General features: G+C 41.1%; 1 protein-coding gene across 1 annotated transcript; it reads left to right on the top strand.

The window, feature by feature from the left end:
* Positions 1-1,257: 1,257 nt before the first annotated feature.
* FAM161A (FAM161 centrosomal protein A) lies at positions 1,258-26,324 on the top strand. Its single transcript, XM_052649502.1, has 7 exons — positions 1,258-1,455; positions 13,893-14,131; positions 15,373-16,542; positions 16,973-17,140; positions 18,754-18,853; positions 25,580-25,734; positions 26,165-26,324. The coding sequence occupies exons 1-7, from the start codon at positions 1,258-1,260 to the stop codon at positions 26,301-26,303; spliced, it is 2,169 nt and encodes a 722-aa protein (XP_052505462.1). The 3' UTR covers positions 26,304-26,324.
* The last annotated feature ends 1,457 nt before the right edge of the window (positions 26,325-27,781 follow it).

Raw genomic sequence — 27,781 nt, 5'->3', positions numbered from 1 at the left:
ATGTTCTATTTTCAGTGTTTCAGCATGCTGATTTGGGGTCGGGGTCAAATCACAAGAGGGTCATGTGCAGCCACAGAACTCGCTGCATGCAAACGCCTGGACGTCCCTTCTGTGGTCATTTGCGGCGTCCATACCTCATGGGCTTCCAACGCTAGCTTTGGCTAAGAATCCAGCCAGTATCTGTTCCAGTGGTCAAAGCAAATCCTCAGCCAAAACAGAGCAGCCTGCAGAAATGTGAGGGAGTAGGGTGTTTCGCAAGTGTTTACATTCCTGACGGAAGAAATGCTTGGTTCAGACTTCAGAGAAGGTGTCTTGATATTGCGCGTTGCGTACCCTAACTTTGTGGTGGTGACAGCAGGTTGTAGGGCCAGGAGTGGGAGGTGGCTGCGGCCTCAGCCTCAGGAAGTAGGGGTTTGGCTGACACAGCACCACGAAGCGACTTAGCATCAGCAGCAGCAGCACCACCACCACGCCTGCTATTTTAAGGCTAGGCTTCTTTTACAGGCGCTTGGTGTAGCGGCAAGGCGTCATTTGAAGCGCCCAAATCCCAAGTGGGAGATGTTGTTGGGGATGAGGTGGAGATGAGGCTTGTTTGTGGCTACTGGTGGGCGTTCACGCCTTCCGATCCCCACCACTATAAAGCGGAGGAACCCAAGCAGCAAACGTGCGGGTCACACACACCTGCACTCTCAATCACTGGTGGGGGAACCAGGCTCCACCTTCCTCCAGATTGGTCGACTTCCGTTAGCTTTCACGTCAGGGTAGAAAGTAACTCACGGCTTCCCATTCTCCGGCTCGCTGGAGAGCCATGTTAGGTCGCGGGATGCAAACGTTACCATTGTCCCGAGACCGCGACACGATAACACGCCCTGCTTTCTTCTGCCGCCGCCACCTCCTCCAGACATATTATTTCAATGAATAAAAAGCCCCACCACTACCAGCACAAGTCGTTTCATTAGTGTAATGTGAGAAGTCTGCATTTAGGGGGTGAAATGCGAAGAAGAGGGACCAGGTGCCCTATTCTGCCGACCAATCCTCTAAACCAGCAAAGACTCAATACTGGCTCCCACTATCCAAGGGGCCCCGCGGCGGGCCCCGGTTTGAAGTGATTTTTGGCCCCTCGCGGCCCCTGTAGCGTCCCTAGTTACCGGGCCCCTAGTAACCACCACCCTAAGCAAAGAGCAATCGGGCGCCTGCGGCCACGCCGGCTTCCCCGCCCCGGGCCAGCGCGGGCGCTCAGGCCTCGGCGGCGCGGTGATGGCTGCTTCGCACCGAGCGGCGAAGTTGGCGGCCAGCAGTCTCCAAACCCCGGTCAATCCCAGCACCGGAGCGCGGGTCGCCCAGTACGAACGCAGAGACCCCTTGAATTCCCTGTCGGCGGCGGCGGCGGCCATGGAGGAAGAGGAGGAAGAAGACGACGAGAAAGAGGCGGCGGCACGGCTGGCGCGGGCGCCGGTAATGCAGGCGAGGGCAGTGGGGTGGGGCTGGGCGCCGGGTGCGACTGGAGGCTGATCGGCGACCCCCGGTGGTGAGGCGCGGGCTGGGAATTGCGAACCCTGTCCTGACCCGCCGTACAGGTGAGCCTGGCCCGCCAAGTCCTCTGGGCCCTCACGGAAAATACTCAAAACCGAGGCGTTGAAAAGTCTTTTAACCAAAGAGATTGTTGTAAAAATTTCTTGGAGGGCATTTACGTTACGCTATTTCTAATGAGAAGTACAGAACTTCATTCTTATGCTCCAGCAACTGTTGGGAGTAGATATTTTCTTTTCTTTTCTTTTTTTTCTTTTTCTTTTCAACTCGAGGAAAACTGTGCTGTCCTACAGAGAATAATCCAAAAAATGCAAGTGAATCAGCTGTGTTGTCAGGTGTGTTTTGTTGTCACTTCAATGTCTTGGTTATTAGTGCATCTTAATACAATACATGAGAGATGATGGTTAAAACCAGCAGGAGTTTAGTGGGTAGATCAGAAACAGAGTTAAGCCTCCAGAGAAGCAAATTACTGAGGCTCCAGTGTTGCCACACGGCTCTTCAGAGTGGGGAGAAACAGCTTTCTCACAGATCAATTTTCAGTGTCGAGTGTTTTGTGAACACCTGTCTACCAGGTAGGGGGCCAAGTCTGCCATCTGCTCTATTCCCTTAAAAGATGAGAACTTTGAATTTTAACCAGCAATCTGCAGATATAAACCTTCTTAACCCCAGGTAAAGATTCTTTTGTTATTTTTGATATTTATTTATTTGGCTGTGCTGAGACTCAGTTGCCTCCATGCAACCTTTGTGTGGATTCTTTAGTTGTGGCATGCAGAATCTACTTCCCTGACCAGGGATGGAACCCAAGGCCCTTGCATTGGGAGTGCAGAGTCTTAACCAGCAGAGAAGTCCCCCCAAATTCTTAATACTGTTTGCTCAAAGCATCTTAGATTAAAAACATGTAGTCTAGTGAAAGTCACTCAGTCAAGTCCAGCTCTTTGCAACCCCCATGGACTATACAGTCCATGGAATTCTCCAGGCCAGAATACTGGAGTGGGCAGCCTTTCCCTTCTCCAGGGGATCTTGTGGTCTAGGGCTATTAGAAATCACTGGATATTTTGGAATTCTAATCTCTTTAATCTGCACTAGAAATGGTAATGAGAAAATCTGTAGTAACACCTTTTATGGGCAGTATTTTACCAACAGATAAACTGCTTGAGGTTATCCAGAGTAAAGCAGATTCAAAGACCCTGAACTTCAACCAGAATGAGTGACCTACAACCAAATTCATTCATGATAAAGCTTCAAATTTCAATACCCAATGAAGGAGGTGGACTGATGTTGAAAAATGATTTGAATGAAGAGAAGAATTTGGAGTCCTGGGTTAGGATCTGTTCATTTGCTAGTTAATATTAAGACGTAACTTCTCTCAGTTTGTTTCCTTATCTATAAAAGAGCTTTAAAATAACTGTCTTTCTTGTCTCACTGGGGTATTATGAGAACGAAATGAGAGCATATGTCATAGCTAAAAGACAGTTTGTGTAAATTAGTAATAATAATAACAGCTGCCAGTGGGGCTGTTATTTGAACACCTATCCAAAAGAGAACAGGAGATTAAGTTCTCTTCTGGCTTGCTGTAGTGGAAAAGTCAGTCATTTCTGTGGTTGCAGGTATACTTCCAGAGTACCCTGTAAAATTGCAAATTTGTATTAGAAACATTACCTTAGGAGAGATCAGTTTATCTAATAAGCTAGTTTCTAAGGGACAGTATCTCACTAAAAAAGAAAAAAGGAAGCTAAGTTTAATGCTATTCTGAGACCACAGTACTTGAAGGAACCAAAAGCAAATCTGGGTCAGCTGCCACTGTAGTAGTGGTAAAGGACCCCCTGCCTGCCAGTGCAAGAGATGTAAGAGACGTGGATTTGATCCCTGAGTCAGGAAGATCCCTTGAAGAAGGGAATGGAACCCATTCCAGTGTCCTCTCCAGGAAAATCCCATGGACAGAGGAGCCTGGCAGGCTACAGTCCATAGGGTCGAAGAGTCTGACACGACTGAAGTGACTTAGCGTGCAGCACATAGCAGTAGACCTGATGGAGACACTGGGGTGGGCAGACAAAGCACTGGAAAGGCAAGAAAGAAGGTGCAGCAGCCAAGCTTTACCTTCCTCACAGTTTGGCTTGATATCTCACCTCGATTTTTAAACGCTAGTTTCTCTCAACTTTGTCGTCTATAAAATGGAGTTAACTCAGCTTACCATAGCCATCACACAAAATTGATTATGGAGAACTAACTGTCATAGTTCAGTTCAGTTGCTCAGTCATGTCCGACTCTTTCCAACCCATGGACTGCAGCACACCAGGCCTCCCTGACCATCACCAACTCCCATAGTCTACCCAAACTCATGTCCATTGAGTTGGTGATGCCATCCAACCATCCCATCCTCTGTCATCCCCTTCTCCCCCCACCTTCAATCTTTCCCAGCATCAGAGTCTTTTCAAGTAAGTCAGTTCTTCACATCAGGTGGCCAGAGTATTGGAATTTCAACATCAGTCCTTCCAATGAACACTCAGGACTGATCTCCTCTAGGTTGGACTGGTTGGATCTCCTTGCAGTCCAAGGAACTTTCAAAAGTCTTCACCAACACCACAGTTCAAAAGCATAAATTCTTCGGCACTCAGCTTTCTTTATAGTCCAATTCTCACATCCATACATGACTACTGGAAAAACCATAGCCTTGACTAGATGGATCTTTGTTGGCTAAGTAATGTCTCTGCTTTTTAATATGCTGTCTAGGTTGGTCATAACTTTCCTTCCAAGGAGTAAGCGTCTTTTAATTTCTTGGCGGCAGTCACCATCTACAGTGATTTTGGAGCCCCCAAATAAAGTCTGCCACTGTTTCCACTGTTTCCCCATCTACTGTCATAGTAGGCCCCTTTAAATCCTTTGGCTTGCCAAAGCCACTTCTCCCAAGCCTCCATGGCTCCATATACACCCCTTGCAGGACTCTGTGCCTGTATAAGGGCATAATTAAGGCATATTTTTTGAATCTAGCCTCAGTTGGAGATATCAGTTCACAGGTCTTGCTTTGTGGTTGATGATGATATGGGTAAAGCAATATTCTATAATTCACAGTTAAAATTTCATGGATTTTCCTAATGGGATAGCCTTCTCTTTTTCAGCAAATTTTGAGCATTTATTAAGTGCCAGTAACAGACTATTCCGAAGTGAGTGCTAGCAGACATCGCTCATGTTATCACAGTGTTTCCAGTCTGATGGGGAAGTTGGACAATAAAAAATGAACAGTCAAATGATTATAAGACAGGAAATGTTGGGAAAGAGGTGCCCAGGCTACTATAATTAAAAATGCAATAGGCGAGGACCTACTTCAATGAGTTAACATTTAAGCCAATGCCTGATGGATGAGAAAGAGCAGCCATTTTTGAAGATGGGGGTGGGGTTGGGGGTGAGAAAAGCATTCCAGGCAGAGGGAGCAACATATACAGAGGCCCAAAGATAGGCAGAGAAAGAGTTTTGTGTGATTAAGAATCTGAAAGAAAGCCAACAGGACTGGAAAAAGGAGAGGGGAAGAGGGGCAGAAGATGAGGTCGGAGAGGTAAGGAGGTCCTTATAGACCAAGGTAAAGAGTTTAGTGTTTATTGCAGGTGCAATGAGAAGTCTTTGAGACTTTTAAGAGATCTAGCATGTTTCTGCTTACATTTTTTAAAGATGACTCTGATGGCTTTGTGGAGAATGACTGGAGGGTTTGACAAAGAAAGGAGATTGGGTAGGAGGCTGTTGCAGTGATTAAGGGGCCAGAGGCAGTGGCTTGGACCTAGAGTCCAGGCAAGAAGTGGACACAAATTGTATAGGACTTATGTGAGGCCAAGGAAGAAGTCAAGAGTGCTTTTTCCCAGATTTCTGGTTTGACCAGCTGCACAGAAGATAATGCCATTTACTGAATTGGGAGTAACTTGAAGAGGATTAGATTCAGAGGCCGGGTGGGAATCAAGGTTTCAGTTTTTAACAGGTAAATTTGAGATATCTGTGAAACTAGCAAGTGGAAAGATGTAGGAACCAGTTGGGCCTATGAAACTGTAGATCTGTGGGGCATGGGTTGGATATTTCTATCTGGGAGTTTTCAGCATTTTTGAAACAGTGAAGTCACTTAGGGGCAGAGTGCAGAGAAAGAAGAGAAGGAGCCTAGTATAGAGCTCTTAAAACCCTCAACGACAGTCAGGTTGCGAAAATGGGGCAAAAGAGGTTAAGATCAGCTCCCGTGGTAGAATTATTGCTGGAGCGTGGAGGTTTCCAATTCATTGGTTTCAGTGATGAGGGGAGGGGTCAGATGCTGCTAAGAGAAGGGACATTTCATCTCTGAAGCAGGAGGGAAGGCGAAAAGGGGCACAAAAATGGGCAGTTTTGTAGATGGAAGGATGAGGGAACTTCCCTGTGATGGTTTCTTTTTTCCTGAAGAAATAAAGGTGTTATCATTTGCAGTTGGGGGGTGGGGGTGGGAGCAGGTAGAATAGCAAGGAACAGGTAGGCAGGATCGTGGGGGCAGTGTGAGAGCCACTTCCAGGAGCACAGGAGGTGCCAGGCTGACCAAGTAGCCATTAGAAATTGTTCAGTTATTAATTTAGTATTACTATTCACAAAACATTTTCTTTTTTGTTGTTGTTACATTTTAATTATAGAAGTAATACATAAACATTCTCCTTTAAAAATTTCGAATGTTATAAATAAGACTAAGGCCCTTTAATACTTCTCCCTGCAAAAATAGAGTCTGGCCTCTCCCCGCCCGTTAGTAGCCACTGGGTTTTATTTTGTTTTGTTTTTTTAATGTTTGTTTTATTTGGCTGCACCCGGTCTTAGTTGCAGCATGCAGGATCTTTAGCTGCAGCGTGTGGGATCTAGTTCCTTGACCAAGGATTGAACCCAGGCCCTGTGCATCGGGAGCCCAGAGTCCTAGCCACTGGACCACCAGGGAAGTCCTAGTACTCACAGTTTTGAATCAGATATATACTCTAGGCCTTTTCCTATCTCCTGTGTACATAGTATTTTAATATGTGGTAGCGTTTTGTAGGTACATATTGTCCTGCCACTTGCTTTTTTTCCTTTTATCATTTACATGTAGATCTGCCTCATTCCTTACAAATCCCTTTAATGCAAAAAAATTTTTTTAATAAAAATTCCAGAATTATAGATGATAACTTTAACACAGATAATGATGAATGCTGATTACTAATGAAGCAACATGTGTTGGCAGGAGTCATCCTCTAAATGGGTCAAGCCAATCTAGGAAAGATTATCCTCTAATCTCATGGCTGTGTGTACAACATTCTAAAAAAGCTCAACAGTTGAAGGGAAAGGGTGCAATCTTAGGCTCTTGGAAAATCAGGCCTGTCGCATCTCTTTAGAAGTTACGCATCCTTCTCTGTCGTTTTCAAACATCTTTTCCAGGTTCAAATAAACTTCATCCTTTTTGTGAAAATGATTGTTATAAGACCTTCTTTTAAGGAAGAGTCTAAAAGAATGAATGGTGGATGCTTTTGCCTAAAAACGATTCTTTGGAATATCCACCCTATTTTAATGATAGCTTTTGGAAGAGAAGCCCTTTCCTTAATACTCAGTAGAATATAGCTCTTTAGAGCAGCCAATATTTCTTTGATTCAGTCTTTTGTGAGGGAATACCTGTCCATTCCCCTTGGGAGGACTTAATATTGTTTTAGCTGGACATTTGTTTATCTAGAAAACACTGATTGAGGGTCTTTCAATGACCATACACTCTTCTAGGTACTGGGGACACAACAAAGCAAAGGCTTGCTTTCGTAATGCTTACTTTCTGGTAGGGGCAGGCATGTAATACACAACTACATCAGCAAATGTGAGTAGAATGTCAGTTGGTGGTGAGTACTTATGAGACAAATAAAGCAGGAAACAAAAAAGGGTGACAGTGAGTCAGAGGAGAGGTTGTCATTTCAAAAACGGGTAGTCAATGAAGACCTTGTGGAGAGGATGACATTTTGAGTAAAGCTCTGAAGGAGTGAGCAGGTGGGCCGTGCAGATATCTGGAGGCAGAGCATCCGAGGGGGAGGGAACAGTTAGCCCTCGGGGTGATTCTGCTGATTCTGTGAGCACTAGAGAACCTGCAGACTGGAATCAGCCCCTGCTGCTAGAGTGAGCTGCTGCTGCCCAGAGGAAGAACACTGCTGGGATGATGTGTTGTTGTGCTTCGTCGCTCAGTTGTGTCCAACTCTTTGCGACCCCATAGACTGTAGTCCATGGGGATTCTCCAGGCAGGAATACTGGAGTGGGTTGCCATTTCCTCCTCCAGGGGATCTTCCCAACCCAGGGGTTGAACCCAGGTCTCCCACATTGTGGTCCGATTCTTTACTGTCTGAGCCACCAGGGAAGCTGGGGTGATACAAGCAGACAAATAGATGGAGAACTAACAGGAAGGAATAGTCCCTTCTTCCTCCTCCAGCCTTGCAGCCTCCCTCTAGCCCCACTTTGGGCAGAATCTGGTGGGAAGCCTCTGGCAAAGCAGAAATGTGGTTTGCAGAGTCCTGTCCCCAGCATCACATAGCAGGTTTGGAGCTGTGAGACAATAGTTTAACAACTGGCTCACATACTTCATGTTTCTTAAAGCTGAAGTTCCAAAGTTCTTAGCCTCCCCACATGACTAAGAAGTGCAGAACCTAGGCTTGAATGAGAAATCTGACACCATGTCTGTAATCTTTCCCCCAAGCCATATGAACGTTCCAAACTGCAAAGTGTCTGACCCTTTCAGCTTTGAAGGGTTGTAAGGGGGCTGAAACCAGATGACCAGGGCAGAAACAGAAACCGCATCTTGATTGCCCTAACCTCCCTTTCCAGGCTTTCTGCCCCAAATTGCTTTGTGCATTTTTACTTTCCTTATAGCCTGCAGCTGTGTGCTTTCCACCATGCCCACCCACCCACCCACAACCCCATCCCCACTGCTTTTACTGTCATTTCCTCTTTCTAGAGTACCTTTTCCCTCTTTCCCCATATACTTTCTCTGATCCTCCAGTTTTTCCATTCTTTGGCTCAGCTCAAATATCACCTCCTCCAGGAAGTCTTTTAGCATCTTCCAAACTCAAACAAAACCAAAGCTCCCTTCCTTTAAATATGGTATCACTTTGTTGCTGAATCCAAGTTCATTTGCCCAATGCACAGTGAAGCCAAACAAACTGACACATTAGAGCTTGGAGCAGAGAAAGGTTTATTGCAGAGCCAAACAAGGACAATGGGCAGCTTGTGCTCAAAAAGCCCAACTACTCTGTTGGGGAAGAGGTTTTATAAGCAAAATTTAGGGGGTGGGCTTCAAGGGTGGGTGACCTTTTCTTTGATTGGTTGATGGGAGGTAGCAGGGTGGTGGTCAAGGAAGCTTAATCATCAGTCTTCCAGTTCCAACCATGCTGGGATCCATGTGCTTCTGCTCAGCCTGAAGTTACCATCCTCCACCTGGGTGGGTACCTTAGTTTCTATATCAGATTGTTTTGTGTTTCCCTTAAGGAGGAACCAGGACCCTGCTCCTTCCAAACACTATTTCTTGACTGCCTTTTTTTTTTTTTTCCTACAGTCCCTCACTCCTCTAATTAATAACTGTTTGCATCTGCTCTTTGAAACAAGGACATGGAAAGACTGTTGTGTCCTGGAGGGCCTCACAGGATTCTGCTCAGTTTCAGCCTGGTCTTTGTGATCTTTTGTGACCGTGGTCCATTTCATACTTTTTTGTACATATTTTTAAAAATTAGTCATTTATTGTATTTTTGGTTGCACTGGGTCTTTGTTGCTGCTTGCAGGCTTTCTCTAGTTGTGGCGAGTGGGAGCTACTCTTTACTGCAGTGCATGGCGTTCTCATTGCGGTGGCTTCTCTTGTTGTGGAGAACACGTTCTAGGTTCATGGTCTCAGTAGCTGGAGCTCGTGGGTTAGTAGTTGTGATTCACGGGCTTAGTTACTCCATGCTGCGTGGAATCATTCCACACGAGGGATTGAACCCGTGTCCCCTGCATTGACAGCTGGATTCTCAACCAGGGGACCACGAGGGAAATCCTATCACTGCTTATTTGGATGCTAGTGTTTGCCAACATTTCCATCCTCAAGTTCTTGCCTCTCACTGCCCACAGGAAGCCTTACCTACACCCAGGGCTGCACCTGCATTTCTGTGTGCATTGCTGGCTCCTGTATTTCCATCTCCAGCCCAGCCTTCTTACTAGGTCTCCAGATATATTTACCCGTCTGTTTCCTGGACATTGGGCTGCCCTACTGTCCCCTCACACTTAGTGTGTCCTAAACAGAGATTAATTTCCTTTCCCTAAAAATACTCCTCTTCCCTGTAGCCCCTCTACTGATAAATGGCAGATCGTCATTTACCTAGACATGCAGTACTCCAAACAGAAAACTTTTTCAGTTTCTTGCGCACAGTCCAGGCCATTGTCAGGTTAATGATTCAGCCTCTTGAATCTCCCAGTAGCCCATTAACCACCACCAACCTTGCTTTCCTTCCCTCCACTTCACTTGCTACCAGAGAGTCCTTCTGAGTGTTACTGACTCACTCTCTGCTCACATCCTTCAGGGCTCCTGGTGCCTGTGGCTTGGCCCACTGGGCTGTTGGTTGGGGCTCTTGACTTGCCTTTTTCACCTTGTTTTCCCTCCTCTGCTGTGCTCCGTATATGCTCTTCCCCACCCCCTCTCAGACTGTATACCTTCCTCTGAGCACAGCATGCTTGTTACTTCCACTTGCAGCGAAAAAACCCTCCTGCGCTTGGGAGGAGTGTGCTGTGTCTTTGGAGTCTAACAGGCGTGGTATTGGAGCCCAGCTCTGCTGCTTACTAGCTGTGTGACTGTAGACAGGTCACCTGACTCCTCTGAGCCTCAGTTTCCTCACCAAGGACAGAGACCTGCCAGTTGCATCATCATGAAGTAACAGTGAATGTTTGAGCCCTAGGCCTCAGTTTCTTTGTATTTTACAGACTTTGTTCTTATCCAGCCTTGTGTCTCCAGTCTTTCTGATCTCTGCAAATTTTGCCTCTTCTTTCCCCCGGTCAGAATTAGACGCTCTTTCTGTGAGCTCTCAAGCTCCCTGATACCGTGACATACATGGTCACTTCTCTGCCTCCCTGCTCAGCTCGGAGGAAATCATGGGCAGGAATCAGGAGTTCTGTCTCATTCAGAGCCTGCTATTGATTATTTATCTGCGTGTCCTCTTCTAAACTAGCTGGAAGCTTCTGGAAAGTGGAGTTGTCTTTTTTTTCCTAATGCTACACATTTATTCAGAAGGTCAGAAGTTTAAAAAGACTAAACATATTGGCAAGAATGTGAAAGAACCAGAAGTCTCAAACTCTTCTGGTAGGAATACAAAAGGAAACAACCATTTTAGATCACAATATGTGCTGATGTGCTCAGTCACTCAGTCGTGTCCGGCTCTTTGCGATCCCATGGACTCTAGCCCACCAGGCTCCTCTGTCCATGGAATTTTCCAGGCAAGAATACTAAAATGAGCTGCCATTTCTGGAAGGCAGAGTTTTTACCTGATTTGTATCTTTCAGCAGCTAGCTAAATACTGAGTGTCTCTAAATATTGAATGAATGAGGAAATTAACAAAGTACTCATTCCCACAGCTAAGAAGGTAATGGTGAAGAGCACATAGAAAAAACAGCAGAAGATATCAGAAAATTCTCTTAATTGAGTTGTATGACTCAAGTGGGCCTTAAGAAGCACTGCTATTAATAAAGCTAGTGGATGTGATGAAATTCCAGCAGAACTATTCAAATCCCTTAACGGATGTTGCCATCAAGGTTTTGCATTCATTATGTCAGCAAATCTGGAAGACCCAGCAGTGGCCACAGGACTAGAAAAAGTCCATCCTCATTCCAGTTCCCAAGAAGGCTAGTACCAAAGAATGTGCTAACCATCGGACAATTGCATTCATTTCTTATGCTTGTAAGGTCATGCTTAAAATCGTGCATGCTAGGCTTCAGCATTATGTGAACCAAGAACTTGAGGATGTCCAAGCTGGGTTTAGAAAAGGAAGAGGAACTAGAGATCAAATTGCCAACATTCACTGGCTTATAGAGAAAGCAAGGGAATTTCAGAAAAACCTCTCTCTTTCATCAACTGTGCTAAAGCCTTTGATTGTATGGCTCATGACAAACTGTGGAAAGCTCTTAGAGAGATGAGAATACCTGTCTCCTGAGAAACCTGTATGCAGGTCAAGAAGCAACAGTTAGAACCCTAGATGGAACAACTGATTGGTTCAAGATGGAGAAAGGAGTATGACAGGGCTGTCTGCTGTCACCCTGTTTGTTTAACCTATACGCTGAGCACATCTTGAGAAATACTGGTCTGAATGAGTTACAAGCTGAAATCTAAGTAGGCGGGAGAAACATCAACAACCTCAGAGATGTGGATGATAACTACTCTAATGGCAGAAAGCGAGGAGGAACTAAAGAACCTCTTGATGAGTATGAGGAGGCGAGTGAAAGAGCCAGCTTAAGACTAAAATATTACAAAAACTAAGACTATGGCACCCAGCCCCATTACTACATGGCAAATAGAAGGGGAAAAAGTGGAAGTAGTGACAGATTTCCTCTTCTTGGGCTCCAAAGTCACTGTTGGTGACTGTAGCCATGAAATCAGAAGACAATTGCTTCTTGGCAGGAAAGCTATGACAAACCTAGACAGTATGTTGAAAAGCAGAGACATTACTCTGCTGATAAAGGTCCATGTTGTCACAGCTGTGATCTTCCCGGTTGTCTCATACAGTTGTGAGAGCTGGACTGTAAAGAAGGCAGAACGCCAAAGAATTGATGCCTTCAAACTGTGGTGCTAGAGAAGACTCCTGAAAGTCCCTTGGACAGCAAGGAGATCAAACCAGTCAATCTTAAGGGAGATCAACCCTGAACATTCACTGGAAGGACTGATGCTGAAGCTGAAGCTCCAGTATTTTGGTCATCTGATGCGAACAGACAACTCATTTTAAAATCCCTGATGTTGGGAAAGACTGAGGGCAGAAGGAGAAGAGGGCGTCAGAGGATTAGATGGCTGGATGGCATCACTGAAGCCATGAATATGAACTTGGGCAAACTCCGGAAGATGGTGAGGGACAGGAAGGCCTGACGTGCTGCAGTCCATGGGGTCACAAAGAGTTGGACACAACGAGGGGACTGAACAACAGCAACGTGACTCATAAAGCAATTCTCCAGTTTATTTGGTAATAAATTTCTGCACACTTGTTCTACTGAAGAAAACCTGTTTTCTTTCATTTGTTTTCTCTTAAGTTATCCCAAGTGGTACAACACTGGCCTCATGTTTTTGAGCCCATTAAAGTGTTATAAGTATTATGGACAACTGAATCTTCTGAATTTTCTGTTGGGAGACACTATTCAGGTTTATTTTCTAGAGTCTTATCAGGTTGGATCTCTATTTTTCTTTGGCAAATATACTTTTTTCATTTTGAGTCTATTTCAGGCAGTAAGCTAAATTTAAAACCATAGTAACCTTTTATGCATAGTATCATAAACAATTTCAATTGTTTCTTACCTGAGAAATTTTTATATACTTGTGGAGGATATGGGGTTTTACCTCTTTAAAGTTCCTTCAGTTAAAGGAAATTGAAAGGTATTTGAAGGGAGTGAGGGGGAAAGGATCAGTCTTACCCTTGTAGGCATGTATATAGAATAACCGCCCTATGTGTTCTTGTTCCCTTGTCACCCCCACAGTCCTTGTCCCCATGGGAGCTACTGTTCTTATTGCCCACAGGAGTGGCTATTTTGGAAGTCCCTCCTACCTTCACCTCCTGCTGTTCCTGAGGTTGCCCCCAACCCCCACCCCATGCACATGGAGGAGAGTTTCTCTCTGGCTTCTTGATGAGCCCCCAAGAATTTTGTTCTCTCCATTCCCACATTTCCCGGAATTCTCATTCAGTTTTCCTCTCTGCTGAAACACGCTTGGGGCCCACACTGCAAAGCCCAGCTCAGAGAGGGCACTGGGCTATGGTTGGTTGGTCTGCAGCAGGAGAAACTGTGTTCGTCATCTCAGATAAGCCTGCGCTGAGAAGGAGGCTCTTTATAAAGCGTGATTTGGTTTGATCCTGCTGTAGTGTTTCTTAGTACATAATTTGAGAATCTAACCACCCTTTAAAAGATGGATTAAACAGTATTTACTTTCTGGCAACTTGGTCTCTCTATCTCCCTCTCTCTCTCTCTTATTCTTAATAAAATACTTATTAGGAGAAAATGTATATAGCTCACGAGTAACTTATGTTATATGTACATAGTCCACAAATAAACATATAACCTCATTAAGTGGACTTTTAAAAAAGCAGCATTGGGAATAAGTGTCAACTTAATTTGTCTTACAACTCCAGACATCATATAACAGGTTTTTTTCATCCTACCAGGCTGATTTTAACACCAGCATTTCTAGGGTGAATGAACAAAAACATATAAGCCATGAGGATTTTGTGGACTTTTCTGATATTTACCACTCTAATGAAGAGTATTTCAGGAAACTAGAAGAGCTGAAGGCAGCCCACATAGAAACTATGGCAAAGTTAGAGAAATTGTACCAGAATAAATTAAATTTAAAGGAAGTTCAGCCAGCAGTCACCAGGGAAGAAGCTGCTAGTGTCTCTTCCAGGTAAGTTTGTCCATACTGTTATTTGTAGACTGTAAGATAAAACGTATACTTAAAAATGCAAAACAAATTATTTCAAAATATTTTCTCTCAAATATTGCTTTGTGCTGTTAATGATATATGGAGGTGGGTTTTTATTCAGATTGTTTGATGGCTTATCAACCTACTAGGTAGCTTCTTGCTTTGAGGGTTATTTGGTGGACATTTAAGTCTTTTCTCTCTGATGCACCACTCTTAGACATGTATCAAAATATTTAGTCTGGGCCGTTTTCAAATGTTGAATATTAGAATTCAGTTTTAAATGTCTTTTATTTTTATAATATGTGGATTAACATGAGCTCTTTACAGATATAACACAGATTGTTCAGAACTAAGACGTAAATCTGATTTGTTTTCAAAATAGTCATTTTTGCCATAAACTTCTTCTGCTTCTTTTGAAACTTGAAGCCCGTCATCCAGTTAGTCAGCACTGATGGTGCATCTCCTGTGTACCAGATGTTGCCTAGGCACTGAGGACTCAAAATCAAGATGCTCTCAAGGAGATCAAAGACAATCTGAGATCCAAAAATACAGCATGGTATAACAGAGTATCATGGAGAGAGAGGAAGAGCAGTTGAACATGTCAGAGTGTGAGTGGAGGGATACAGGCAAGTGAAGTATCATATCGGAGTTCAGTCTTCAAGGAGAAATAGCTGAAGCAGATGTAGGAAGCAAGGAGTGCCCTTCTAGGCACCAGGAACCATGTGTGCAAAGTGCCTTGAGAAATCACCACAGGGTGGGAGAAACTTGCTATGATTGGATCTGACTTAAGAATGGTGACCTGGGTAGGGAGAGGCAAAGGTGAGACTGGAAAGGTAGGCAGGAGCTAGTCTTGAGGGGCTTTATAATCTAAGCTTGGTAACAATGGCAAGTCATGGGAAAGTTTCAGGAAAGAAAGTGATGTGATCAGATGTATATTTTAGGATGGTAACTCTGGAAAACATGTGGAGAATTCAATAGTGGTTAGATATAAGGAAACTACTGTCTCAGGTTCCTCCCCTGTAAAATGAGGGCGTCAACTTAGATCAATTTCAGGCATCTCCCAGGCTCTGTTCTAAAAAAATTTGATAGTTTTCATCAGCCCTGTCCAATTCCTATTTTCTAACTGATTTTACCTTGATCTTAGAAATTATGTAGTTTTTAATTTTTCTATTTGGTCACATGCAACTGAAAAGGTAACCTGATTATTCTCCTCACTTGCTTAGGTCTGTATCAGAAAAGAACTCATATCACCCTGTCTCATTAGTGACATCAATTTCAGAACCTGATTTAAGTCAGTCTTCCTCCTTGATTGTGTCTTCCTCTGAAGAAGAGTTGCCCAACTTAGAAAAAAAGTATTCCAAGAAAAGCAGTATGATGACCTATGCTAAGGAGCTCATCAACAACATGTGGACAAACTTCAGTGTAGAAGATTATATCCAATTTGAAGATGTCAACCTGCCAGTACTTGAAAAACAAAGAAAGAGACCGAAAGAATGGGTGCCAAGGATTACAGTACCTGAGCCTTTTCAAATGACAGTTAGAGAGCAGAAGAAAAAAGAAGAAAGCATGAAATCGAAATCAGATATTGAAATGGTACACAAACTGCTCAAGAAGCAGAAAGAAGAGTCAGAGTGTAAGAAAAAATTCCGAGCCAACCCAGTTCCTGCATTTGTCTTTCTCCCCCTTTATCATGATATAGTCAAGCAAAATGAGGTACGGAGGAGGGCTATGAAGGAGAGAAACAAAGAAGCTCTTTTGGCCTCTCAAAAGCCCTTTAAGTTTGTTGCAAGGGAGGAACAGAAGCAAGCAGTTCGGGAAAAGCAGCTGAAAGACTTTTTTAAGTCTAAAAAGAAAACAAATCGTTTTAAAGCCAGACCTGTACCTCGATCTACTTACGGTTCAACTATCAATGACAAGTTAACAGAAGAAGAACTCTATAAAAACATTAGGGCACATCAGAGAACTCAAGACTTTTTACAGAACCCTTCCCCTCTGCCTTACAGTCCAGCTCGCAGGAGTTTTGCTACAAGGAAGTCCAGGGGTCCTGAACAAGCTGAGAAGTCCAAGTATAAACACAGGGTTAGGCGCCAGACTGCTGATTTGGAAGACCAACCTGAGAGGTATCAGAAACACCACTCAGAACAGAAGTATCCCAAATTCCTGCCAGTCTGTGAACCATGTGACCTTCAGGCAGCCTCACATTCATCCACTAAAAGAGAGAAAATTTTGGCAGACATTGAAGCAGATGAAGAGAATTTAAAAGAAACACGTTGGCCTTATCTGTCTCCAAGGCGCGCATCACCAGTAAGGGATGCAAACACAAAGCCTGCACCTCGTAGCTGCAACCCTCCAATGCCCACGGTGTCCTCCCGAGGAAGAGAGCAAGCCACAAGGTAAGTAACCAATACAGTGATGACTGACTCATGTCACGGTCGCTCTAGTGATTTTGTGTTGGGGGATTTGAAAATACTATGCTATGTTATCTGGTAACATATTTTACTATAAAATATAGAACATATTGCCAGAAGGTGTGCTAAGAGGTCTTCCCCGGTGGCTCCGATGGTAAAGAATCTGCCTGCAATGCAGGAGACTGGGGTTCAATCCCTAGGTCAGGAAGATCCAAGAACTAGATATATTTTCCATTTTATGAATCTTTGGGGCTAGAAAAGGTTACAGTCAGCCTATCGATTTCTAGTTACGACACAGATCCTTCTCAAAAGGTTGCCCTTTTTTTTCAGCCATTGAATTATCCTGTGCTAAATCTTTACTAAACAACATTCTCATTGGCTTAAAGTGAATTAAGCCTTAGTTTGTTGCCCTCAGGAGATCACTTGAGGAAAAGAAAATGTTGGAAGAAGAGAGACATCGGATCTTAACTAAGCAGAAGCAAAGAATGAAAGAATTGCAGAAACTCCTGACAACCCGGGCTAAGGCTTATGATTCACATGAGAGTTTAGCTCAAATGTCTAAATCCAGAATAAAAGCTCTCAGGTATCATGAGAGAACCCTGACCCTCCAGATCACTGGTTTTCAAACTTTTTTTTCATCAGTGGACCCCCCCCCCCCCGAATATATGAATGAATGAAGAATAGTGTTAGTATTTCAGTTTGTGGATTCAAGTTACTATCAATTACTTATAGTTTGCTTATGCACACACACTCTTAACACTCACTCACTTCATGGCAAGAACCAACATGCATACTCACCCCACAATGAAGACCATGATGCTGTGTTGATGGATAGAAGCATTTTATACTGTGGCCATGGTTCACAGTTGTAATCCTGTATCAGCATCTAAACTTTTTATTTATATTATTTTTTATTGTACGGTGTGATATTGAGAAAAATCTTGATTCACACAAAGCTCTTTTTTAATAGCTTGCTGTGTAATCTGAAAATATTCTTCAGTAAACAAATATGTCCAAGACCTGTGTTCTAAAGTCTACACAAAATCTGATAACACAGATTAGCACATTGATGTTAGCATCAGTTATGTGATGTGTCAGTTAACATGTGTGTTAAGGTTTAGTGGTATGTGACACACTGGAATTCTGCAGTACAAAGTTTGAAAATCAGTGTTCCAGAGGAATATTTTTATGTTGCAACATAAAAATGTTCATGTTTAAGTAGTAAAGTATCTCCCTCAAAGCTGGGTAAGTAATATGATTTATTAATTTTTAATCTGATTTATAAGTACCCCCCAAATCTATATTTGCTTTTAATTGTGATCATTCCTTTAAATATTATTATATTATATATAATAATTATTATATATTCCTTTATAATGTATATATAAAATATATATACCTTAAAATGTGTATCAGTGTAACTCATTGATAGAAGGAGCTTGATTTGATACGTGAGCAAAATATTCTCTAGAAATATACTTTTCATCTTTAGAAAGTAAACTGGATTTTCCATAATGCTAAATTGTGTATATTTAAGCATAATTATCATTTTATGGTATAATTATTTTTTCTAATCCAGGAAGTCATGATCTTGGTAGAATTAGTGTATTTTACATAGAGAAAGTAGCATAGTTTAATTCATTATAGGATCTGGTTCAAACAGTGAATATATTTACTGTGAGTTTTTGTGTTTTGGTTCCTGTTTCTCTATATGTGCTCTTTCCATACTCCTTGTTTCTCCCCTACCCTGCTCCCATTTAATTAACTGTGCCACCAGCCTATAGGAGATCTCATCTAGGGAAAAAAGAAGAGCACCGTCTAATTTTCAGAAGAAATTCCTCAAAGAGAAGATACCTAATTTGGACCAGATTTTTTGGTTTCTAAATGAGAGGGCATTGATTAATCTCCTGAGGCCAGTTCGAAGCCCCTTAATCCATTCTTGTTTTGAAGATTTCAGGAATCATAGCATACCCAGACTGCCTGAGATGTAAAATGTGTGCTCTTAAAACCTAGAATTTGTATTCTGCATTCCTTAAAAATTTACCAGTCTAATGGGAAAAAAAATTTACCAGTCTAGAAAAGAAATTGTCATAAAATGTGCTCATGATTTAATTTCTGATTTGTTATCTAAGCTATATGTTATATGTGCAAGTTCTTGTTTCTTTTAAAAATTCCATTCCTTTTATTTGATTTTAGAAAGAGTGAAAAGGAAAGGATGAGAGAATATCGACGAGAACTAGAAGAAAGAGAAGAAAAATTAAAAAACAGGCCGCTGCTATTTGAAAGAGTTGCTCAGGTTGTGTTTGTTGGAATTTGAAAGCTATTGTCAGCCTTTTTTTTTAACCTCTCTAGCTCCTAATTTTCATAGTCCATTCTTCATATGTATTATGTAATTTACTGAGACATTATTATGTGACAGCTTCACCACATCAGTAAGTAATTTGCTTAAATTTGAGCCTTATATCTTGATGAGGTTCATAAGCTTGATAAAGCACATGCTACTAATCCATTCATTTTCAAAATAATAGTTTCACAGCCTGTTTTTAATGGCTAGTCTTTTTTCAGTACCAACTTGGCCAAATATTGAGGTGAGGCTTCATGATACGAATTGGAAGTCTTTGAAGAATTAAAAAATGAAACAAAATGGCTAACTGAATCAGATTTCTTTCTGCCAGTTTTTTTTTTTTCCAGTTTTATTGGGATAAAATTGACATTTGGCAGGTATAAGTTTAAGATGTACAGTATAATGACTTGACATTCATATATTAGGAAATGATTATTACAGTTAGTTAATGCCTATCAACCTTATTGTTACCAAAAAATTTTTTCCTTGTGTTGAGAAGTTTTAGGAGTTACTCGCTTAGCAACTTCCATATATTCCACACTGCAGTGTTAACTGTTGTCATCAGGTTGTACATTACACTCAGTACTTCCATATCTTATAAGTGGAAGTTTGTACCTTTTGACACCTGCATCCAATTCCTCCAGTAATCACAAGTCTGATCTCTTTTTCTATGAGTTTTGTTTGTGTATGTGTGTGTGGATTCCACACATAAATGAGATCTTATAGTATTTGTCCTTCTCTGTCTGACTAATTTCTCTTAGCACCATGCCCTCAAGGTCCATCTGTATTGTTACAAATGGCAGGACGTCCTTTTTTGTGGCCAAATAGTATTCCATATATACCACATTTTCTTTATCCATTCATCTTTTGATGGTCCTTTGGGTTTTTTCCATGTCTTGACTATTGTAAATAACACTGCAGTGAATTGACATAATGATTTCATTTCCTTTTAATAAATACCCAGGAGTGGAATTGCTGGATTGTGTAGGGGTTCTATTTTTAATTTTTTGAGGAATCTCCATACTGTTTTCCATAATGGCTGTGCCAGTTTACTTTCCCATGAACAGTGCACAAGGGTTCCCTTTTTCTCTACATCCTCACCAGCATTTGTTATGTGTTGTTTTTTTTTTGAGACCAGCCATTGTAACAAGTGAGAGGTGGTATTTCATTGTGGTTTTGATTTGTTTTTCCCTAATGATGGTGATGGTGAGCACCTTTTCATATGCCTGTAGCCATTTGAATATCCTCTTTGAAAAATGTCTATTCGTATCTTTAGCCCATTAAAAATTTTTTTTTTTTTGCTCATGACTTATATGAGTTCTTTATATATTTTGGATATTAACCTCTTGTCAAATAGATGATTTGCAAATATTTTCTCCCATTCAGTAGGTTGCCTTTTTGTTTTGTTGATCAGTTCTTTTTTAAGTGAGTCTATAATTTTTAGTTTTAGCCATAATTAGTGAAATTACCTCCTTTTTCTAAAGATTGAAGTATAGTTGATTTACCATGTTGTATTAGTTTCTGGTATACAGCAAAGTGATTCAGTTTTTTTGTATATATGTATACATACACATACATATATATCTATTCTTTTTCAGATTCTTTTCCATTATAGTTTACTACAAGACATTAAACATAGTTCCCTGTGCTATACAGTAGGACCTTGTTATTTATATATTTTATGTAAAGTAGTGTATATCTGTTAATCCCACCTCCTAATTTATCCCCCTTCCCTTTCCCCTTTGGTAACCATAAATTTTTTTTCTGTGTGTGTGAGGACTTCCTTTTTATTGGGAAAAAAAAAAAGAAGCTTGGTGCTGTGAACAATGAATCATGATTTTACTAGGTTTATACTCAGTTTTACAGTCTTTCCCTTTAGAGAAATGTGTCGATGTCAGGTGATCTTTTTGTATCCATAAGGGAAAAGCTCCTATGGGCTATGTAATTTTAAAATAGACAAAATCCCTAGAGGTTACAGGTGCTGTGTTGTGAATTTCAAGCTGTTTCATTTGGAGCTTGCTGCCAGCAAGTGTCTGGGAGAGATGAGTGTTCTATAGGACTGTCCTTGTCAGAGTCTCACTGAGGACAAAGGACATTCGTTGTGGCATATTACAATCTCCCAAAGTTATGGGAACCCTTTACTTACTGATTTGGATATAAGTTTATGTAACACTTTTCACTTTAAGGGTTTTTTTTTCTCACATCCCAGTTTCAACTTTAGGGGAGAAAAATGATCATAAGCTGTTCTACGTTACTCAGCATAAAGTGATTGACTTTTGCTTCACATAGTTTTCCCCGGCTTTCTACTGCAAGTTTTACGTCCACTCGTCTGGATATATCTACCCAGATTTCTCACAGGCATCTTATAGTCATCTTGCCACAAAATAGACCTTCCTCTCTATTTTTGTGTTTTTGTTGGGCTGCAATTTAGATGACTGGAAACCACTGCCCTCCCCCCGCCCCCAACTTTTTCTCAGTTCTCTCTGAGACATGAGAAGTTCCTTTCTAAACAACTTTTGTCTCTACCTTTCTCCATTCCTGATGGTGAAATGCTAAGTGACGCCGTTATTTTCTGTCTGAGTTATTATTATGGTTGGACTGGTTTTCTTGCCTTGCTCTTTGCAAAGCCACTCACTCTGTCTTCTCTTTGCCGTTCCCGTTCCCTTGCCACAGTGTTCACCCCAGTAACGGTGGCAATCATCCACTTCACTGATGCCCTGTGTTCTCATTTTCAGTAAATGGTATCAAGGGAGCTTGACACTGGCCTCTCCAAACAGTGCTGCAAGATGGGTGTTCTTGTATTGCAGAGGAAGAGACTGAAGTTGAAAGAAAGTAAATAACTCTTAATGTCTATAGTTAGTAAATAATGGAACAAGGAACCCAAGTCAGCCTGCTTACAAATGCTTAGCACTAAGCTGTCCTGCTTTCTCCCAGAAGATAAGTCCACAAGTCTTAACATAGTGTGCCGAATCCTCTCTTATCTGATCCCTGTTGACCTCTTTAGTTCATCGACCACTGCACGCCTCCACCCCCTTCTGTGTACACCCTTTACTTGCAGACTGTACCACACCACTAGTTTCAAACTGGAAATCTTTTTTTTTAATATTTATTTATATATTTGGCTGTGCCAGGTCTTAGTTGCAGCAGTCGGGTTCTTTGATCTTTGTTGTGGCATGTGGGATCTTTTTAGCTGTGATGTGTGAACTCTTTAGTTAGGGCATGTAAACTCTTAAGTTGCAGCCTGTGGGATCTAGTTCCCTGACCAGGATTTGAGCCCGGGCCCCCTGCATTGGGAGTGCAGACTCTTAGCCACTGGACCCACCAGGGAAGTCCCTCAAACTTGAAATCCTTATTCAGGCTGTTTCTCAACACCCATATAACTTCTTTGTATCTTTCCCCTGACTCTTTCAAGGCTTAGTATAAAATCACTTCTTGCACTGTGTCCCCAGGTTGAGTTGCATGCTATTTGTTCTGTGTTCTTTTATTACCCTTTGTGCATTTCTGTCTTTATTCCTATATATTGTGTGGAAATTATCTGTTTAATGCTCTCTCTTCTCTTTCAGCTAGTTACTTTTAAAGGTGTTGGTCAAATCTTTGTGTTGCTAGCTCCTAAGACAGCATATGGTACGGAGGACATGTTCATAAACATTTGTTGAACCCAAACTGGACTGTTTCTCCCTGTGATTAGCCCAGGCCTAGAGCACTACCCTAACATAGTAGTGATGAGTCTCAGCAGTAAGAAGCAATTCTGCAATGCTGTGAATTCCCAGTCTTTCTAGTCACCAGAGAAAATGTGGCAAAATAGTGGTGTGTGTGAAATTAAACCTGTAAAGAAGTGTTAAATATTGAAAGCATAGGTTAGTTTCATAGCCGATAGTTTCTTCCAACAACTTCAGCCAACACATATGCTCTCCTCTCCCCATATACTTCTACCTCCCATGAGGGCTTGTCACAAAATAAGTAGTCAGTAATTATTATATAAAGGAAAGAATTGCTATAAAGTAAACTTAGGCTTATAAAACTAAGTATTTTTTTCCTCTTAAAACTAGAGTAGTGATTGTAGACAAATTGCCTAAAGAAACAAAGATAATTTGTTTTTTGCAGTGTCTTAGATATAAAAACAAAATAATCATTCAGTTATTTTAACCACTTTTATTTCATGGTCTTTACAGTTCTTTTGCATGGTGAAATTTGAGGGGGACATGTTTGTTTTAAAAAAGAACAGTTACACACTATTCACCTTGATATGAAATATTAAAAGACAATAAATTCTATATACAGAGTGACTGGCAGTGACTCACCATTGTTTTGGGTTTGTTAACATATATTGGTACTTTTTTCCTTGCAGTTACTATTACTGCTAATTAACAGCTGTTATTTAATAAATTCACTCACAACAGTATGCATTACCCATTTATAAGTGTTAATTATTTTCTTGCTGCTGTTGAGTTATCCCCCTAGCAGAGTTAGCGTGTGATCTAGGACAGAACAAACCATGTTTTCGTATTTCTTAAAAATCACAGGATTTATTAACTGAATATGTTAAATCAGATTTTAAACCAAATATTGGGGCATCCCTGGTGGTTCAGCTGGTAAACAATCTGCCTGCAATATGGGAGACCTGAGTTTCATCCCTGGGTTGGGAAAATACCCTGGAGAAGGGAACGGCTACCCACTCCAGTATTCTGGCCTGGAGAATTCCATGGACTGTATAGTCCATGGGGTCACAAAGAGTCGGACATGACTGAGTGACTTTCACTTTCAAACCAAATATTAAACAAAGCATTACATCAAATTTTAAATCAAATTCAGATAAAGGCTTAAGAGCAGTAACACTGACTAGTATCATTTAAATCTTTTATACCTCATTTGCTTCAATCAGAATATATTCTTTTTAGCACATTGAGTTAGGTCTGGGGTTTCTTTATCCTGCTTGAGTCTTTGGGGCATTATTCTCAGGTCACTTTCCCATGCCTTTCAATTGCCCAAGGCTTGTCTGTTGGTATTCATAGCCTCTGGTTGCATTTTTACTTACTTGTCTAAAAATCATCATCCACAGTGGGTGCATTTTGGCAGCAGTTTGCTTCTTTTTTCAGTTTTCTAGAGTGTCAGAAAATGCACTAGTGATAGTTTCATCCATTGTAATCAGCCCTTGCCATTTTGGTTTCTCCCATGGAACACTAGTCTCCAGGGTCCTTCCTTATCCTGGAATCCCTGGGTTAGGAAAATATCTGACACTGCATTACCGAAGTCAGGCTTCAGGCCACGTTGGATGACCACTACCACTTAGAGGAAGCAGCATGGTAGAGTGAAGAAGACCCAGGAAAGGATTAGGAGACTTGCTTTTCCCTCAGTATATGCTGTGACTTTAAGCAAAGCACTTAACCTCAGGAAGGGTGGACCGAGTATCTTGGTTTCCTCTTCTGTGTTAGATTTTGGGGTGAGACCAGGAGCTCTTCTACACCCTTTTCAGGATGGGATGCCATTGGTGCATCGGGACTGGGCCATTCCGCATCACTTTCCTTTAGTTCCAGGTTCAGAGAGTGATTTTTGGCCCTGTGCTAGTTCACACCCACTCATAGGAGGTAAAAGTGGACAAAGCCAAGGCATTCGTGTGAACCTCAGTCATCTTGTGAATCTGTAAAGCCTGTGTTATCAGGAGCCAAGGCACTCATATGAACCTCAGTTATCTTGTGTTTCTGTAAAGCCTGTGGTCTCAGGAACTGTGATAATTGATTTGCTTTAGGTATGAGAGGGTCATCAAGACTCCCATGCCCCAAAGCCAGGAAGTAACAGTCTGGAGATTTGAACCCAGTTCTAAATTCATGTTTTTCCTGCTGTATCCATTGCTTCCCCCACACAGTAAAGATAACAACACTGATGATTTATACTCTTCAGTGGATCAGAGACATGGCTTGTAAAGAGTAAAATTTATAGTAGGCACATAAAGAACCCTCTGACACCTGTCACATGATCTTATTTTCTTACTGATTTTTTTTTTCAGGTATCCTTGAACAGTCATGAAACAGTACAGTGTAAAGAACAATTATAGTTCAAAACTCATGTGACCATTACCCATGTTAACAATATAGCATTAGAGCATTGCCAGTACCCCCCCAAACACTGTGTGCCCTGCCCAGATTAAAACTATTTCAGCCAGAGGTAACCACCATTTTAACTTTTGAGATAAGCATTTCCTTGCTTTTCTTTATGGTTTTACCACTGATGTACCAATCCCTAAGCAACGTAGTTTAGTTCTGCCTGTTTTGGGTCTTTTCTACTATGTGTACTCTTTTGTGGCATGCTGCTTTTGTTCAGTGTTGTTTGTGAGGTCCATCCATGTTGTAACATACAGCTAGAGTTCATTTTCTGCTTAATTTTAGTCTGTTTTATGTACACACCAGTATTTATTTATCCATCTAGTGTTGATAGATATTTAGGTTGTTTCCAGTTTGGGGTTGTTACAAACAACTATTCTGAGCATTTTGGTGTGTCTCTTTGGGCACATAGGTAGGAGTTTCTCTAGGCACATACCTAGGAGTGGGATTGCTGGTCAGAGTATGCATATTTTTCAACCAGCTGTGATTATTGAATTTAATTTTCACTGGAGCTTTTAACATTTTTAATGGAAACTTGAAGTATTTTGTCCTCCTCTAAAAAGGTTTGTCTTTCCTATAGAAAAATGCAAGAATGGCAGCAGAAAAGCATTATTCTAACACTTTAAAAGCACTAGGAATATCTGATGAGTTTGTTTCAAAGAAAGGCCAAAGTGGAAAAATATTTGAGTACTTCAGCAATCAAGAGATGAAAAATTTCACTGAAGATAAAGAAAGGTAACATATATAAGATGTCTGAATGGTTAACCTTTGAAAAAATTCTTACTTGCAGAAAAGCATAAAAATCTGTTCTATAAGATTTTAAAAGGTGTTTTATCTAATGGAACACACGTGAAGTGTTACAAAACATACTGACATTTTAACATGTTTGACACTTCAAAATATTACATGGTGATGAAATATTTTTTAAAGTCGAATAATGTAAATTTCTGACATAAATAGTGAAAACAATAACATGCTTTCAAATGAAGCTTAAAGAGTCAAACTTTACTTTCCCAATTGGTACTTTTATAGACTTTTCTTGATAAATTGGAGCTTATACACTTTGAGGAAGACTGGCTGCAGGATGGCATACATTGCAGAGGGTTTGTTTACCTTTAAACCAAATCCTTTTTGCTTTGAAAGATTGATAAATTTCTTCCTCTAGCTTTAATGAAGAAGAAAAAATAGAAGAAAGAGAGAATGGGGAAGAAAATTATCTTACTGATACCAACAGCCAAGATTCTTGCAAGGAAACAGATGAAGTCAATGAAGAGAATGGAGAAGAGAAATGTGTTGAAGAATAAAACTGAGTCAATTGCAGGGTCGCCTCTCTGTGCCCCTGCTGTTGTTGGCAACATTGGGCATCAGAAGCTGTACTTGTGGTGTTAAGGACATCTATGAGAACCCATCTGTTATGTGCAGGACTCTTGAGCGAAGTCCTCCTGTGGCCTGGAAAGGCCAAATCCAGCTAATGGGTCATTTGATCATTTAGAGTCAGGTTTTGCCTTCCAGTTTTAAAAATCACTATATATGGTCTGTTTGCAACTTTGATCTATTTTTTAAAAAAGTTTGAGAATCACAGCTGTCACAAACTGATTAGATATAAAAGTATACATCGCTTTATTATTTTGGGTGGAAAAATCACTTAACATTGAGAGTAGAGAGAAGTATTGGCCTTTGGTGATTTGTTTGGAAAAAGTGTTCTGGAAAGCATGAATTGAAAAATAAATATTTTTAAATTACACTATTTTCTCCTTCTTTTTCTCTTCAATACATCTCACAAAATGAACCCTCAAAGTTATTTTACTAGGTATTTTAAGTTTCTTATCTGAGCCATTTTTTGAAAAGTAGTAAGATGTAGGAAAAAATAGATAACTTGCACAATTATATTCATTTATGCACCGAGAGTTACTGTTTAAATTATCCACACCATCGTCACTTTTTCTTCTACCTACTTTCATTCCAGTTTATTTTTAAAACATAAATTATTAGAAAAGTTTTTATACTAGTTTTTTAACTCTGTTTATTATGACAGGTGGAAATAATTGTAGCATCTGAGTTATAATCTTAATTGGAATTAAATATCACCCCTATTTTATAGATGATGAAATTGTACATACGAACTTGTTCAGGACAGGTCTCAAAGTAACTCAGATTTAACCCTTTAATACTGAACTTACATGCTGTTGTAGATACTTGTCTTTCTGTGCATAATCTCGGTTTGATTTTATGAATCTTATTTTGCTCTTTGAGCAAACTTTTGCTTTAAAAATTCAAATCAGTCATAAAGATGTGATTGAATAAGATGTTTTTAGAAGAAAAATATCTACATCCTTTAAAGATGATGAACTAATAAAAGTGTGTATAATAGCACTGTTTACCAACTGGCAATTTATGCCTTAAACTACAAAAATGAGGTGATTTTTCTCAAGGGCAAACGCTTACTCCTAATTCCTTTCCTACAGTTTGTGTTAAACTCATTATCATTAGATTGAAAACTCTCCTTGAGAGTTGGCACTAGTTAAAAATTCATCTTTCTATTGCTTGAATATTTTGCACAGGATTGTCCATATCAGTTCAGTTCAGTCGCTCAGTCGTGTCCGACTCTTTGCGACCCCATGAATTGCAGCACACCAGACCTCCCTGTCCATCACCAACTCCCGGAGTTCACTCAGACTCACGTCCATCGAGTCCGTGATGCCATCCAGCCATCTCATCCTCTGTCATCCCCTTCACCTCCTGCCCCCAGTCCCTCCCAGCATCAGTCTTTTCCAATGAGTCA

The sequence above is a fragment of the Budorcas taxicolor genome, chromosome 11 (genome assembly GCF_023091745.1).
Source record: "Budorcas taxicolor isolate Tak-1 chromosome 11, Takin1.1, whole genome shotgun sequence".
Classification (NCBI taxonomy): domain Eukaryota; kingdom Metazoa; phylum Chordata; class Mammalia; order Artiodactyla; family Bovidae; genus Budorcas; species Budorcas taxicolor.
The sequence above is the reverse complement of the archived record's forward strand: the minus strand, read 5'-3'. Positions and strand labels throughout refer to the sequence as shown.